The sequence below is a fragment of the Toxotes jaculatrix genome, chromosome 10, assembly GCF_017976425.1.
Source record: "Toxotes jaculatrix isolate fToxJac2 chromosome 10, fToxJac2.pri, whole genome shotgun sequence".
NCBI classification, from domain to species: Eukaryota; Metazoa; Chordata; class Actinopteri; family Toxotidae; genus Toxotes; species Toxotes jaculatrix.
In genome coordinates, this window is record NC_054403.1 from 15,722,842 (window position 1) to 15,738,773 (window position 15,932).

The following is a 15,932-nucleotide window of genomic DNA, read 5'->3' on the forward strand; positions in this document are numbered from 1 at the left end:
CAGCCATCTCATAATAGGTCATGTTCTGATCTTATAAACACATTTTTTAGATTACAAATTCTCTTGAATGGAAGACTAACCTTAACATCTCCCTCTCCCTCTGAAAAACAAAATATTTATACATTCATTTGTGTATTTTGGTGGAAGGTGGAAATGAGAAATCTTGTGCCTTTAAATACTTCATGCTTGCCTAGACTATCTTCTCAATTCTGGATTCTGATTTCCCGGATACATTTACTGCATCGTAGGAAAAAAAGGAATCCCCTTAGAATAAAAAAGAATAAAAGGAGCTCAAACTGTACAAATCTTGAAGTTTGTTTTTGATATGTAGGTGGTACACTGTACATCGTGGCCATCTAGTGGGCACTCAGAGGCATGACTATGCAGGTCACCGAAACTAATCATGGTCAGGTCACTGAAACTGGTTGGACTGTGAGTAATAGTGCTGCACTTACAGTCACTGGTGATGACTTGTAACCTGTGGACGGCCAGGAATTACCATAGTTTTTGTTTCCACATAGAGGAGAGTTGCTGAGTCTTACTTACATGTGGCATACTCTATGTCAGCAAGTTTAACTTCTTCTTCCTTGTCTTGTGGAAGCCTTGACTTCTTATATATATGTGTGTCTATATATGTATATGTATATATGTTGAAGCCTCGCTGTCTACTGCCTTGAAGCAAAATAAGTGCTGAAAGGGAATACGTCTAGGCTACTTAATTTGATTTGATTTATTTTACAGGAACAATGTTCCTGATGTGTAAGTTCCATTCAGGATGCATATGACTATTCCTTAATAAAGAAATAACATATATTTCAGTAGCCCACCACTTTCTGATAAGGCCTCTTCTATAAAGGGTTTATAAGCTGTTAGGAATGGCTTTATCAATGGTAAATGAATGATTAGCAGTTTAAAGCCTTTTCTTTTAAATTCATCAGGAGGACTCCTCCAGTGGCTCCTTTAGCCGCTGATCTTCTAGAAAAGGGTTGTGGATCTTCTGCGCCAAAATATATAGTTTAATAACAACTTGGTAACATTCACAACTACAGGCTTGGATTACTGAAAATACCCTCTGGTTTATTAACGGCTGTAAACACTATAAATTCATATGACTTTCTCATTTTTGATGCTGACTTCTATGAAAAAACTCCTGACCCTCCACTGATGATTAATTAACATTTATAAGTACAGGACTAGTATTTCTTACCCTTTATTATTATCTGTTAACAGCTTTACTTTAGCAACCCAAAAGCTGTTTTTTTTTTTTAAATGCCTATTACCAATGACTGCACACAGTATAACAGCTCCTTTTTGTCGGTGTGAAACGGACCATCACGGTTATGGAAAAGTTGCCTACAGTTAAAGTTATCTCCTCTCCTCGTTGCTACTTTACATCCAATTCCCGAGAAGACCGCAGGTGTCTCCCACTGACCGTATCAAGACCTGTACTACAGTCAGCCACCAGGAGGCGATCGAGATGTTCTGGCTTCACTTCTCATGTTCTTCTTCTTTATAATAAAGCTATTGCTTGTAACTGTTCAATAAATACTTTACTAGCATTAATCAAGCCATTAGTTACAACACAATGGCTGCAGAACGCTATATGCCCCAATTTTATTTCCTTATTAGGCTGATAAAAGATAATTTGATTACCTTTGTAAAAAAAAAAAAAAAAAAAAAAAAATCACATGATAACCTAACCGTCAGGCTCCTTATGGTTTCTCTCTTTCTAAGAAAAGCTGTCTGCCCTCCCTCCGGCAAAATAAAGACCGTGCGCCCTGTCATGCAGCGCGTTCATCGCGGCTGCACGGAGCCTGTTGCTGCATGTCCTCTGTCTCTTCCGCGAAAACATTTGCTCTGCTGTCAACCACGCCCTCCCTCCCTCTCTCTCTCCCTCTCCCTCTCCCTCTCTCTCTCTCTCTCTCTCTTGCTGTAAACGGAAGAGTCTAGCCTCTGCTTGCCACTGTGTTGCCATCAGACGTTTATTTTCACGACTATGTGCTCGGCCGAGAATGGCGGAGGCCAACGCACTTGAGGAACTCCAGTCGGAGCTGACATGTCCGGTGTGTTTGGAGCTGTTCCGTGACCCGGTGATCCTCGAGTGCGGACACCACTTCTGCCAGGTGTGCATCATCCAGTGCTGGGAAGCCAAGGCGGACGAGCTGTCCAACTGTCCGAAGTGTAGAAAGTCGTGCGCTCGCAAACTACGGCCCAACTCGCTCCTGTGCAACGTCGTGGACAGTGTGCGCAGAGCCAGAGCCATGGACACAGCCGCGGGGATAACCGGACGGGACCCGGAAAGTGAGCTGGAGGAGCCGGAGGAACGGGAGCCCGGGTCCAGCATGTGCAGCGTGGCCTCATCCATCGGGTACTGGCCGCGCTTGGGCATGGATATGTGCGAGGAGCATGAGGAGAAGCTGAAGCTCTACTGTGAGGACGACCAGCTCCCCATCTGTCTGGTGTGCGGCATGTCCCGAGACCACAAGACCCACAACGTCATCCCCATTACCGAGGCTTTTGAAAACTACAAGGTACTTTTTACTTTAAATCACATTTAAGGCACATTTCTCTCTGATAATTCCACCAAAACCTTAAACCACACAACTTTCTGAGATGAAAGTATGGATCACCAAACCTTTTTTTTTTCAATTATATAATTCATTTGTTTGAAATTTGATAACAGCAGCTACAAGATAACGTGGACTCTGGTTAAGTTTTAGGGAGTGCCACACTCCACAATTCTTATATTGACACTCCTTGTTCATGGAAGGAAATACTTCATTAGTTTGACAAACTTTCCTAAAGGTCAGTTCAAACCTTCTTTATTATTATAACATTTGTTACAAACCACAGCTGCTCTGATGTTAACAGACGTGGCTCTGACAGAACAGATGCTGTGGCACGGCATTTGTTTTTGAAAGCAGGCTTCCTGTTTTCCCCAGAAGCCTGTGGGCCCTCTGAGTTTTACAGGAATTCAGCGGGTCAGTGTGAGCTCTTTTAACCCCTCTGCACTTTCAACCTCGCAGCAGCCCATCATCAGTATGTTTGGAGACTCACTCTGAGAGGCCCCTCAGTGTCTTTTAACATGTTTTTCTGGTGCTGAATTCCCATTTTGTTTGAAATTCAGTCAGAGCGTTCAGTTGAGGACGGGTGAGCATCGTATGACTCCCATTAAAGATGATGTTGTTGTTGTTGTTCAGAAAGAGGCACCAATCAAATTAACTCTTCACTTGAGTATAATCTAGTTTACTGACCTCGCTTTTTAATGATGTTGTGCATGTGATGAATCTATTTCTGCTATCTGCCTACAGGATAAGCTGTCTGTGGCTCTGGAGAGGGTTCAGCTACAGACAGAGGAGGCCATGCTCTTCCAAAAACAGACAAATGAAAAGATCCTCTTCATTAAGGTATGTGTGTGTGTGTGGGCTGCTTGTGAGAGAGACAATATCCTGAACGTAATCCTAGCAAAAAGTGCGACTGTGTGTTTGTGTGTGTGTACATGTCCTTTGACAAGAACCAGAAATTCTGGTGTCGAGGCAACACTCACCTGCATTCCTCCCCCTTTACCTGTCTGACAGACCTGAATGGCGGATGACTCGTCCTAATTATGACTGGTGGTGACACAACGGGTTGTTACGCCGCATTGTCGTACGTGGTGGTTCTCATGCTTTGCGAAGGCACAGGTCTGGTCCTGAAATGACACAGGCGCTTAATGAACACTCATACACGTCATGTCATGTTTGTTTTTCTCATGTTCACGTTTTCTTGACAGGCAGACACACAAACACACACACACACATATGTACACAATGCACAAGTATGCAAAAGACTGACACCCTCACAGAGAGAGAAAACAGCAGACAGAATTTAGGCTGGGACGCTTCTCCTACCACGTGAGCATGCACCTCAGACAGAGGTGTGTGTGTGTGTGTGTGTGTGTTAAACTGAGATATGAGCGTGGAGCGGAGCGTTGCTGCAGTGGCAGATAACTACACGTCTGCGCTCTCGCGTACTAGAAACTGTCTTCTTCTATCCTTTCCGTCTGCCTGTCGGAGAGAGTGTACGCTTTCCTGTCTGTGGGTTTGACCCAGTTTATGTGCACACTCACAGATTTTCACTTCCCTTTCTCGCTGTCAGTATGACAGGATGCGGGCGAGCAAGGCTGAGAAGAAGTTTGCCAATTTCCCCGCAAATTTCTCTCTCAATCTGCGTGTGTGTGTGTGTGGGTATGTTGACATATACATGCAGATGTGTTTCCTTGCCACATCCAGAGGAATGCTCTGTATAATGTTTATTTATAGACATGATTCATTTAAATTTAAATGTCAGTCAGTTCAATATGTTGAAAGATTTTCCTAAACGAAAATCTTTCAACATGTTTTCCTAAATTTTTACCCCGTGTAATTCAGTGCACACCTTTAAGTTTTCCTTTGAACACAAGTAATATATTTTTAAAGTGTTTTTAGTAATTTAACTAACTGGGCCATGGCATTGGTTAGTATGAGTATTGTCATATAAGGGAAATACAAAGTCTAATTTACATGGCGCTGGTGGTGCTTTACTTTCAAATTGAAAAAGCAGTTAAACTTTTTGCAAGGCGCTCGTCCTCGCTGACCACAGTCCTCCCTGTGTCACAGGAGCGAGCAGGAGATCTGGAGGAGCTGGTGTCTGCAGAGTTTGCTCGTCTGAAGGAGTTCCTTGTGGAGGAGGAGGAGCGCATTAAGGAGAAGCTACAGAGGCAGAAAGAGGAGAAGCTCAACCAGCTGGAAGAGGCGCTCACTCAGGCGACGGAGCAAATCAGCCAACTGGAAAGTACGGCCGACCAGCTTCGCCTCAAACTGAGGGAGGAAGAAAACCCAGAGCAGCTCAAGGTATGAGAGAAGAGGGAAGACAGGAGGAGGAGGAGAAGAATGAAGGGATGTCTCATATATTGTATAGCACCTTTCTTTCAACCTACACTGAAAAAAAAAACGTAGTATCGGTTGCATGAAAAAAAAAGAACAGAAACACAGCTGAGCACATACCAATGAACACTGCTATACTCTGAAAGTGTAGTGATATTACCTGCATGTTTCAGCAGAGGCTGAATTATTTGGTAATCATAGGCCTGTTGTGATCTGCTCTTTTACAGGGGATCAAAGATTTCATTGGAGGGTGAGTATCATCTCTTATTCTCAGTCTTATTGAAACAAACGAGATGTGAGGGCAGCGGTTTAGTGAGTCACTGTCATGCCAACTAGTGGCCCCTAGGAGTCAGAAAGTCAAACTGTTTATGACGGCACACTTACAACACTGTGTCTTTACAGGCCTTTCTATACTGGACATTCTTTCTATTTCAAACTAATTTAAAACTTAGACAGCAAAGGTTTTGTCTGTTTCTTTTTTTTTTTACATTTCTTATTAAATAGGTGGCATAAATAAGAATGTGGATATAAAATAAAGATGTGGCTTACAGGTCACACTGTCAACGTGCTGCGCCTGACTTACATCTTCACTTTACTAATAGAACAAAGCATTTCCATGATTAGTTTACTTTTTCTGTGCTATAATATTTTATAATAATAATATTAAATTATATATATTTTACATTAGTATACAGCTGCTTTACGGCTGTGAAAGGACTAAATAAATATAAGCACTACTTTCCACAAAATAAAGGAGGATGTCTTTTCATTATGCTCTTTTTTTTTAAATGTTTCTCTCTCAGAGCTGAGAGCATGTTTGAGCGCCCTCCAGAAGTGAGTGTTGATCTGCAGTCAGGAGAGTTTCTGGGACCTCTGCAGTGCAGGACCTGGAGGAAAATGAGCTCCATTTGTCAGCCAGGTATATGAACACACACACCACCCAAACACACCTGTAATAGCAATTTAGTATTGCTTTCCTCTCCCATTATGTTGGGGGAGCTTCTGGGAGACAGAAAGAAAAAGAACAGGTCAAAAGTGATGCAGCAGAGACTGATATATCCTGACTTTTAGTCCCATGTGTTGGTTAAGCTCCAAATACACTGGATCCTACTTCAACACAATAGCATCTTTTGTTTCACCACCTCATCTCGTAAACACCCTCGACTTTCAAACCAAACCTAAAGTTCAGGACTTTCTGTCAAAAATGTATCATCTCCAAACTTCCTCTAAGTACCATTCTGAGTCACTAGAGAAATGTTCTCAGTCTTATCGCTCCTGTAGAGCCAGAGGAGACACTGTACGGCTTCACGGGCTGTGTATCTGCCAAAACCAGGATTACTGAAATGCTGAGGTCATTATTTCAAATCCTCAAAATGCATTCAACCCCCTGTGCCAGAAAACTTCTGACATGGCACAAAAGTGTCTGAAAATATTTAGACTATTTGATTTTTAATTCTTTCACAGTGTGACATGTTAAATGTGTAATATTTCAAGGTGTCTCTACAAAGCCAGCAATCATATTCTGGTGGGAAAAATAGTGAACTGCTCATTTATTTACTTTGCTGACAAGTAGTGGCATCAGGTTCACTTTACAAAGACCTTGAAGCCAAAAGTGTTTAACTATGTGTTGCTGTTGTTTTGACTTTGACTGTATTCTGAGTGACTAACAAATTGACTTTGACGTGTTAAATTGGTGGAGTTCCCCTTTAAAAAAAAAAAAAGTTGGCTAAATCTTCTAGTCTAGTATCAACCTGTTCTTTCCGGATGAGTTAGACAACAGTGAATTACAAACGTGACTGTATCTGCTTTCTAAACAGTCTGCTGCTGGGCTGAAGGCAGGTGTGTCTGGGGAGTTTCATGTTATTTGCCAATGACATGTCATCATACAGCGTTGTTGATTCTGTAACACTAGACCGAGGGAGCAGATTAAATGAATTTCTGGAGTTACATCACAGCTCTCTACCTTGACGTACTATATCATTTATATTTTATCCGCATCCATGCAGCTGATGCTCTTATCTAGCTCGTCTTACACTGACTGCGCAGGTAGGATTCAGTATTCACCATCTTGTTGAAGGTCACTGCCAAAGAGTCATTCTTAGGTCATTCTCTGTAAACACATCTTTGTTGTTGTATTTTTCCATCTCTAACTCTTTTTTTGTTTGCCCTCCCAGCAGTCACAGCAGTGACCCTCAACCCAGACACGGCCTACCCTTGCTTGTGGGTTTCCCCGTGTCGCACCAGCGTCCAAATGGGCAAAATCCAGCCCAACCTGCCCAATAACCCAGAGCGTTTCACCCGCTACAACATTGTCCTGGGCTCCGAAGCCTTCTCTTCTGGCAGACACTACTGGGAGGTGGAGGTGGGCTCCAAGACTGCGTGGGGTTTGGGCGTGGCCACAGCCTCTGTCAACAGGAAGGAAGAGATCAGCCTCTGCCCAGATGACGGTTTCTGGACCCTGGTGCTGAGGGACAATGGCAACGGCACCAGCGAGTACGAAGCGTGTACCGACTCAGAGGACAGCGTGTTACATCCCACCAAACCTCCCACGAGGGTGGGGGTCTATCTGGACTATGGGCGCGGAGAGGTGGGGTTTTACGACGCAGGGAACATGAGCCACCTCTTTACCTTCTATGATGCAAAATTCAAAGAGCCTGTTTTCCCCTATTTTAATCCCTGGCCGATTATAAACGGACACAACCGGGAGCCGCTCACCATAGTAACTCCACACTGGGGATAGATGTGCTTTTTATCTGATGATTCAGCAGCTGACGAAATCAGATGGACTCAGATGTGAGCTTTCACACATCAGGCTTGTTAGAAAGACTGATGAATTAATGTTGTGGTGATGATGAACATGTTAACTGTTACACTCTAAGACTGGAAATGAGAAGATGAAACTACTATAGGACAGGACAAATGACATGTTAAAGGACATGGCTTCCACATTTTTCTTATTGTCAACAAATCCCATGGAAAGACCAAAAACAACAATAAATTTATCTTACCAGCAAGTATTTTCTCTGTAACCACAACCTGATAGATCCTATTACTCTCTACTGTTGAAAAGACAGAGTTCATTGTTGTCCAGAAATGACAGAAACGCCGTAGTTTTATTTTGGGTAAATCCCATTAACACCCTGCTGCTGCCATAAATACTCACTAAACCAACAAATGTGTAAGCAAAAAAAAATGCGCAATTTCCTCCTGTGTGTGTAACTTTTGCTATAAACAGTAACAGTACAGTACTGCTGGAGGGAATTACTTAGACTTTTTCCTTTGTAATGAACCTATATATGTGTGGCCTTTATTTTTCTGTAGAAATAAATTGGGATTGGGCCTGACAGCCAAATAAGGACAGAGAGATAAACAAACACATGATTGGTTTTAGCTTTTTTCGGGTGATTTCTTGACAATAAGAAAAATATAAATTAGCCTCATCCTTTAATATTTTGTATTGGTTCTGAATTAATTAGAAAAAGGGGTAAGGCATATTGCTTAATGGAAATGTAATCAAAGACTTTACTAGTAGAGTCTCGGAAGAAAAGTTTTAAATTTTTCTTAATTAATTTTGTTGCAATATCTTATGGAGTGTTTTATACCATATCTAAGAATATAACATATTTTGGGAGTTTTTATATATCTTATCCTGTCATTGTAATTTGATACACATCTAAAGCAGTGGTGTTGCTGGCACATCTGATTCCACTAGAGGGCGCCCAAAACTAACTGTGAATGCAGCATTACTGTGCTGGTCAGTGGTCTGTAATGCAAATTTAAGCTTTTCTGAAGCAAATGGAGGCCAACCTCCAGCCACTGCAGCCCGCTCAAAGCTTTCAGGGAGGAGTTCATTTCAAGTAGTGGTGCAGAATTTTTTTTCACCACTTTTTTTATATAGTCTATTATCACAAACAAATTTACCTCAAGAGGCTTTACAATTTATATAACATACAACACCCTCTATCCTTAGACCCCCCCCAAAAAACCTTTTAACAGGGAAAAAACTGAAAGAAGCTTAAGGAAGATCAACATAGGAGGAATGAGTTCACAATACGGAAAGTCAGGATGACACTATTATAGATAGACTGTAAATATGTATGAGGAATATGGATCTGGGAGGACATCAAATAACCTCCAGGTGTCAGCAATAGATAGAACCTGATCTACATGACCTCCTCTCCGTCATGAGGATTTGGAAAAGTGACATACTATACAAACAAAACTCAAACAAGTCATTCATGCAAAAGGGACAGAGACAAGAGGAGAGGCTCCTTGCGGTATATTCGATAACCTTTAGTGAGCAATTTATCCTGCCACATTGATAAAGTGGATGAATGTACATCAAGCCAAACACGCAAAACGTGAAATTTGCCCGGCGTGATACAAACACCAAGAACACAATCAATTACTGGATACATTATTATTTAAGTGCTGGGAAATTTCTCAATCCCTATTTCACCACAAGACCAGAACGTTGAAACCAGTACAACACCATTTTGCAATATAATGCAACACAAGAGCACCTCACACTACAGGCACAGGGTTGAAAAAACATCCTGTTCCACAGAAAACATTTGATTCATGTTGTGTTCGTGTTGTGTTCATGTTGTGTTCCATGCTGTAAATACTTGTTTCTTAAAGATAATCAGTTGATTAGCTGTCGCTTCACTGTGCTTGAGTTTGGTGTTAACCTGTCATGGATACTCACATAGTGTTCCTTTTTCTCTGTCCAGTTAAGCAAGGTTAATGAGTTCCCTCGTGCCAGTTGAGCAATTTGGTAATCTGTGACTACTATTACGAACAAATAAGTAATGAGAATTAGTCTGGCCAAAATAAAATGTATCTGTTATCCATGTCAGTTTAATCTCTGAGTGTCATCTGCCTATACATTAATCATAAGACTGCTGGTCATAAGACTATACCTGTCAGGATTATGCCTGGTCCGACCCTTCTCTCCCCTAACTGTCCTGATCTGTAATTAGATATTATCGCAGGCTGATCAACACGCAGTAACACAAGCCTTCACTTCTACATTACTGCTCAGCGGCCACTCCTTCTGTCATTCATCCCCGTCTTTGATCAGTTTCAGGGAGTGTCAAGGTGAAAGGTAAGTCGGTGATGAAAGAGGTTCTCCAAAAGCAGAAACATCTTTTTTTTTTTTGCCACTTTCTCCAAGAAAATCTACTATTTTTTCCCCACCCGTCATTCCTCTTGTCATCTTGTTCATTAATCCCTCATCTTTCATCTCTCAGATGAGTGATCTGTTCCCAAAATACAAAGCCTATTTTTAACCATCAGTGTGTGAGTAACTTAGCTTTTCAGTAATGGATCTCTTTTCTGCCTCCACTCAAGAATTTGCCTCTCCCCTCCCATCAATAATCAATGAGGAGAGGGGCCAAAGAGAGACTGAGAGGCAACTGAAAGACGGGGTTGAAGTGAATAATGGAAACCTCATTAGGAACTGGAGAGAAGTCAAGCTATACATTATCCCTAAGTCTGGACAATATACACTATCAGGGTGTCAGTGTGAAAGAGAAATGTTTAATGTGGCCTAACAAGAGATGCAGACAGAGAAAGCAGGAGAGGCAGAGACAGAGGGAGATTTCAGGGGAGGCAGTTAAGGGCAAAACAGGGGGGGAAAAGTGAGAGGTTTTATCAGCTCAAAGCTGCCAAACACCTGCCAACGACCCTCTTTTCAGCTGGAAGGAGGAAAAGAGGGGGGAAAACAAATTGATGGGTTTTATTTATAGAAAACTGACGCTTTTAGTGGAATTAGTTGCTTTAGATAAAAGCCACACAGCTATACGGCTGTTCTAGAGAAGTGAAAAGTACAATAAAATGCTCACATGCTTGTGTGAACATTCATGTCTAAAAATAGAGGTCAGTGGTGACATGTTCACCTGTGTGTGCATGTGTGTGTTCAGCCATGCTTGTTGGATAAGATTATGCACGCAGGACAACACCGAGGTGATGTGTTATGGCTAAACAAAGTCTTTCATCATCACGTAGCTGCTTAGTTTGTTGTATCCTCGCGGTCTTTTTCTATCTCTCCCTGTCGCTAAATGAATAGCTGACCTGGGCACCTCAGTAAAAATCCAATTTGTTTTACAACAAAGGCTCCAAATGTGACAGGGGGAGGACAGGGGATTGAGGACGGATAGGGAAAACGGGGAAGCGTGGAGAGCAATGAGGATTAATGTCAGGGAAATGATGGTGACAAGAAAGAGGCAAGGATGGGACAGGGACAATTCTGAGAAAAAATATAGATAAGAAGGAAAGACATGGCAGAAAAACACAAGATTTTGACTTAGAGATTGGGCAACAAAAGCACATTGCATAAGGGATTTATATGCACTGGTGACAGAAAAGGTAGTTGAAACGGCACCAACAGGAGGAGTGTTCACCTGTGATGAAGGGAACAAGGTGGAAAAGGGGGAGGAAGAGAAGGAGAGAGAGAGGTCGATGTGTTACAGGTAGATAACGCAGGAGAGGTAAAGTTCAGGAGGTATAGAGTGTCACCTAAAGGACCAAGAGATAGCGAGCGGGGGCAGAGGTGCAGGAACTCAATCCCAGAGCCAAGACAACAGCTGATGATAAAAACCTCCTCACCTGCACACACCAAGAGAGAGATATGGACAGAAGCTCGGTTCAACACTGAGGAAAACAACTGGAGGAAATACTAGCACAGACGAGGGGAAGGAAGAAACAGGAGAACATTAGACCTGTTATTTTTCCTGGAATCCTTTCATTCATTCATTCATTCATTCATTCTTTCCTTTTTTCCCCCCTTTTTTTTCAAAACCACTGCATCAACAGAGCATTATTTTTAAGCAATTTTTGAAAGAAACTGACAAATCTAATGATCTCTTTAGCTGACTTTGTTGGAAATTTTAGTGCATAAAATAAAAACACAGCCACCGTAGAAGAGAAGAGAGGAGAGCAGGGAAAAGGGAAGAGAGAGGGTGAGGGAGGGGGAGGGCGAGCAAGGGAGAGAGAGAGTCCGTATGCGCCGGTGACACCGAGATGTTCATGATCATTCGAGAGCCGTCCGCCGGAGGAGGCGGTGCTGGAGCGATGAGCGCGCCACAGGAGAGGAGTGCAAAACAGGTGTGTGTGCGTGTGTGTGAATCTCTCTCTCTCTCTCTCCATATATCTTTTTATAGACTGTTCTGTACATATGTGTGTGTACAAAGCATTTATGTGTGTAATTATCTCTGTCAAGCTGTCAAGTCTTTATTTTCTTATCCTTTTCTGTGTGTATATATGCAAGTGTATGCGCACAAAAATACATTTGCAATAATTTGGTTTTGCATGAGTTAATGATAGCATCAACCAAAACTCAATTCAAAAATGTGGTGATTTAAAAATGATCATAACCAGTAATATAGTCTAACTGATGTAAACTTATGTAACATTGTTTCTAGAGACTTAGAGTCTCCTAAGTTTTGAGATAAATGAAATTATTGGAAATGCTCCTTTATGGGCTGAGAACACTTCCTGTCTCCCCTCTCAAAACCCATTAAGATATCTAGAAAATGCATTGCACAAAGCTTAAAACACGGCTGCTTTTCTTATTCCATGAAGAGTTGCTGAGTTTTTGGCATCTTCACAGAACAGATTATTTATTTAACACCTTCTTTGATCAGATATCATGAAGTGCTTCGAAAGAAAAGAAAAGAAGCTAAGATGAGGAGATTTTAAATTACTGCGTTTTGATCCACACAGTGAAATCTGAACCACTCAACACTACATTTTGCATCTATGTACACCCTCCTCAGGTGCAGGCCGCCATCAAGAGGAAGGTGGAAAAGCAAAAGAAGCGAACCAACGACCAGGGAGGGGGTAGTGGAGACGTTCAAACTGCAACTCCTCAGCCCCCTCGCCATCAGAAATCTGGCCAGATTCCCCTGGCGATGACAGCGGCGAGCGCTGAGGACAGAGAGGAGCTGCAGGAGAAGCTGGAGGAGATGATGGAGGGTCCACAGAGGAGAGAGAAGGAGAAAGAGAAGGAGGTGGAACCGGTCGACCTGCTGCCCATAGTGGACTCTGTGTTTGGACAGGTAGGAGCCATGTGTATGTATGAGTCTGACACTTTAGCCACTTCTTGGGCGTGTGTGTTTGTCTATGAGTGTGTGTTTCATGTGCGGCTGCATCAAGTTCTCCAGCCGATTGAATGTCTCACCAAGGGCTTGGCTGAAACCCTAAGCTTCCAATTCAAGTTTAAAGCCTGCCTGCGCTCCAGTTTTTGTCCTCCTACACGTTTGACCTCTTAAAGCTAAATTCACCAAAGTAACACAAACACAGAGAGAAAACACATTTTGACTTCTCGCTTAACCACCACCTCCTTCTGTAAATGGCAGGAGCCGCGAAGCACTAGAGGCTAAAGCTACGGGTGGAGATGGCGTGTGTTTGGGAGGATTTAAGCTCCTTTACTTTGGGAAACATTAAGTGTAATCCGTAACAGATACTGCCATAGTCAGCAAGAGATCTGACGAAACACCCTGTCTCTGCAGCCATTGTATCAGCTCGGTATCGAATCCCATCCCATCACTCACATGGAAAGCAGTGACACACGACACGGCATGGTAGGCCACATCATTACAGCATCTGTCACCCCGGGGTCAAACGTGGGATTGTGGTGTGAGAAAGTGGCGTGTTTGTGTGTGTGTGTGTGTGTGTGTGTACAACAACAAAATCAAAAGAGATTACACAGAAGTTAAAACCCCACTCGCTTCCTGCTGCTGAGTCACTTTGGATTTTTTTTTTTCTCACATGAAGAAATAGTCACATCCACCTGATCACGTCAGAAAACTCTGAAGGGGGGAGGGAGTTAGTGATGAGTGAGGCCGAGGTTAGAAACAGGAAATCAATATAAAAAGAAAAAAAATGTGATGTGATGCAACCGATCCAAAATAAGTGAGGAGGACTGAGTGAGTGGGAGAGAGGACTGAGTCAACAAAGTCTGGACAGAAGAGGAGGGAAGATTTATCTTTTTCTCGTTTCACTGTACGGTCCCTCAGGGTCCTTTGAACCTCACTCTGACAACCGGTGCATTATAGCGTGAAGCTTGTGGGTAATAGACAGTGAGCATGTGGTATTCCCAGAGATCCTCAGCCCCCACACACACTGAACCGAACTGAAACAGACGGAGCCTGAAGAAAAACTCACACGCACCCATCATCGTCTTAAAGTGATATCTCACTGATCATTTCATAAAACAAACACAAACATTACATCCCAGCTAAACTGGTAACACTTCCATGGGTCTTCAGTTTACAGAATATTTCTCAGTAATTTCGTATCCATTAAATACTGTGCACTCACTCTTTAGATCCTCGTGGTGGAAAGTAACTAAGTGTATTTACTCAAGTAATACACACTTTACTTCAGTATTCCTATTAGTTTTTACTTTATATTTCCACTCCGCTACATTCCACATGGAAATATTGTACTTGCTAATTTATGCCTGTTTGCCTCCTTTGATCCCTTCTTCCCTTCCTCCCTTCCTCCCTCCCTCCCTCCCGTCCTTCCTTCCTTCCTTCCTTCCTTCCTTCTTTCCACGCTCCATCTTTCCTGCCACTTCTAGTCTTTCTCTTATTGACAGCTCTTGTTACTGGACACCAGCTGATGTACATCTGACACCAGATCAGGACATGATATATCTACTGGTTTAACTGTGTTTTGAGTCCAAAACAAAGAATAGAGTCACATTACCTTACTGTTGCCCATCTCTCACACACACACACACACACAAACACAAACACACACACACACACACACACACACACACACAGTAGCACACACACAAAGCATGGTTAGTGTCCCAAATGTGTGTGTGATAAAATTAACCTACGACAGCTAATGTGTGAGTGTTATTCAAAGCTGATGCCTGGAAGTGAAAAGTAATCAAAATAGAAACCCATAAAGTGTGTGTGCGTGTGCCTGTGTGCCTGTGCGCATCTCATTTACGTGAATAATTGAAACCAGCAGTGATAGAGAATCAGCCTGGTAATTAATCAGGCTTAATGGTATTGGTTGTGTCGTGTCAGTTGCTGGTGTCAGTTTTGCTGAACACACAATCATGCAGGTGGATGACGAAGGAGCTCAAAGAAAGACGTGGATCATTTGGTGGATAAAGGTGTGTTGTGTTGTATAGAGCTGATAGCTGATGTAACTAGTTGGACGGCTGCTTTTCAATTGCAAACGACGGATGGGGGTTGTTTTAATTGGACATTGTGGGTTAGGATTTGCTGATGTGGCTGTGAGACTGTGCATAGGATTCCAGAAAATAAATTCAGTGGCCACTTTATTAGATACACCTGTACAATCGAATGCAATTCAAAGACAGCTCAGCAGTAAATTCTATTTTTATGAAGTTTATAATAATTAGTTATTGTGGACATCGTCGGAAATGTGTAAATTCAGTAGTGTTTATGAATGAGGGCATAATTAAAGTTGGCGTTGTACTGGACTACATTTGTGTTTCTCTTTTGCCCTCCTAACTTACATACATGAGTAGGCAGAATCTTAGAAAGACCTCTGAATATAATGCGATCCAGTATAACACCACCACTAACTGTGAAAGCCAAGCTAAAACATATGATGAATTTAAAACCTCTGTGTCAGAAAACATTACACTGAACATTATAGGCATATAGACTAATAGCACAACAGCTGCATTGGCTTTCATTAGACTGTACAGGTGTAATTACTAAAATGGCAACTGAGTGTATTTCGTCTTTTACATGCAGGTACATAGATCACATCTCTATACTTCACATTACATTTTAAATTCAGATGTGCAAACCTCTGTTGCATAAGAGTATTTTTGTTTCATGCATGATAAACAATTACTTGTGCACAGGCAGAGCTTTTAGGTGTTCAAAATCAGACTTTTCTGAGAGAGCTTCAAAACCAGTCACGCAAACAATCACAAAATACTCACAAAAAATGATTTCTTTGACATTAAAATAAGGCCAGGATTTGTTTGTATTAGTCCACTGTTTATTCATTCCATAATGTCAAATT

The 15,932-nt window shown here is 42.1% G+C and overlaps 1 protein-coding gene across 2 annotated transcripts; it reads left to right on the plus strand.

The window, feature by feature from the left end:
* Window positions 1–1,937: 1,937 nt before the first annotated feature.
* Window positions 1,938–9,757, plus strand: LOC121188692 (zinc-binding protein A33-like). 2 transcript variants are annotated; one of them, XM_041048550.1, is made up of 6 exons: window positions 1,938–2,531; window positions 3,312–3,407; window positions 4,638–4,871; window positions 5,132–5,154; window positions 5,708–5,823; window positions 7,079–9,757. In XM_041048550.1, exons 1-6 carry the CDS (start codon window positions 2,013–2,015, stop codon window positions 7,642–7,644), a joined length of 1,554 nt encoding a protein of 517 aa, XP_040904484.1. In that variant the 5' UTR covers window positions 1,938–2,012; the 3' UTR covers window positions 7,645–9,757. The 2 variants fall into 2 exon arrangements, with proteins under 2 accessions (XP_040904484.1, XP_040904485.1); XM_041048551.1 differs by having other exon boundaries at window positions 7,082–9,757.
* Window positions 9,758–15,932: the final 6,175 nt, after the last annotated feature.

Bases quoted from the DNA above. Each gene is read 5' to 3' on its own strand.
- LOC121188692 (XM_041048550.1), top strand. From the start codon at position 2,013: ATGGCGGAGGCCAACGCACTTGAGGAACTCCAGTCGGAGCTGACATGT. The intron at 2,532-3,311 runs GTACTTTTTACT...ATCTGCCTACAG, and splicing joins AGGCTTTTGAAAACTACAAG to GATAAGCTGTCTGTGGCTCT. The intron at 4,872-5,131 runs GTATGAGAGAAG...GCTCTTTTACAG, and splicing joins AAAACCCAGAGCAGCTCAAG to GGGATCAAAGATTTCATTGG.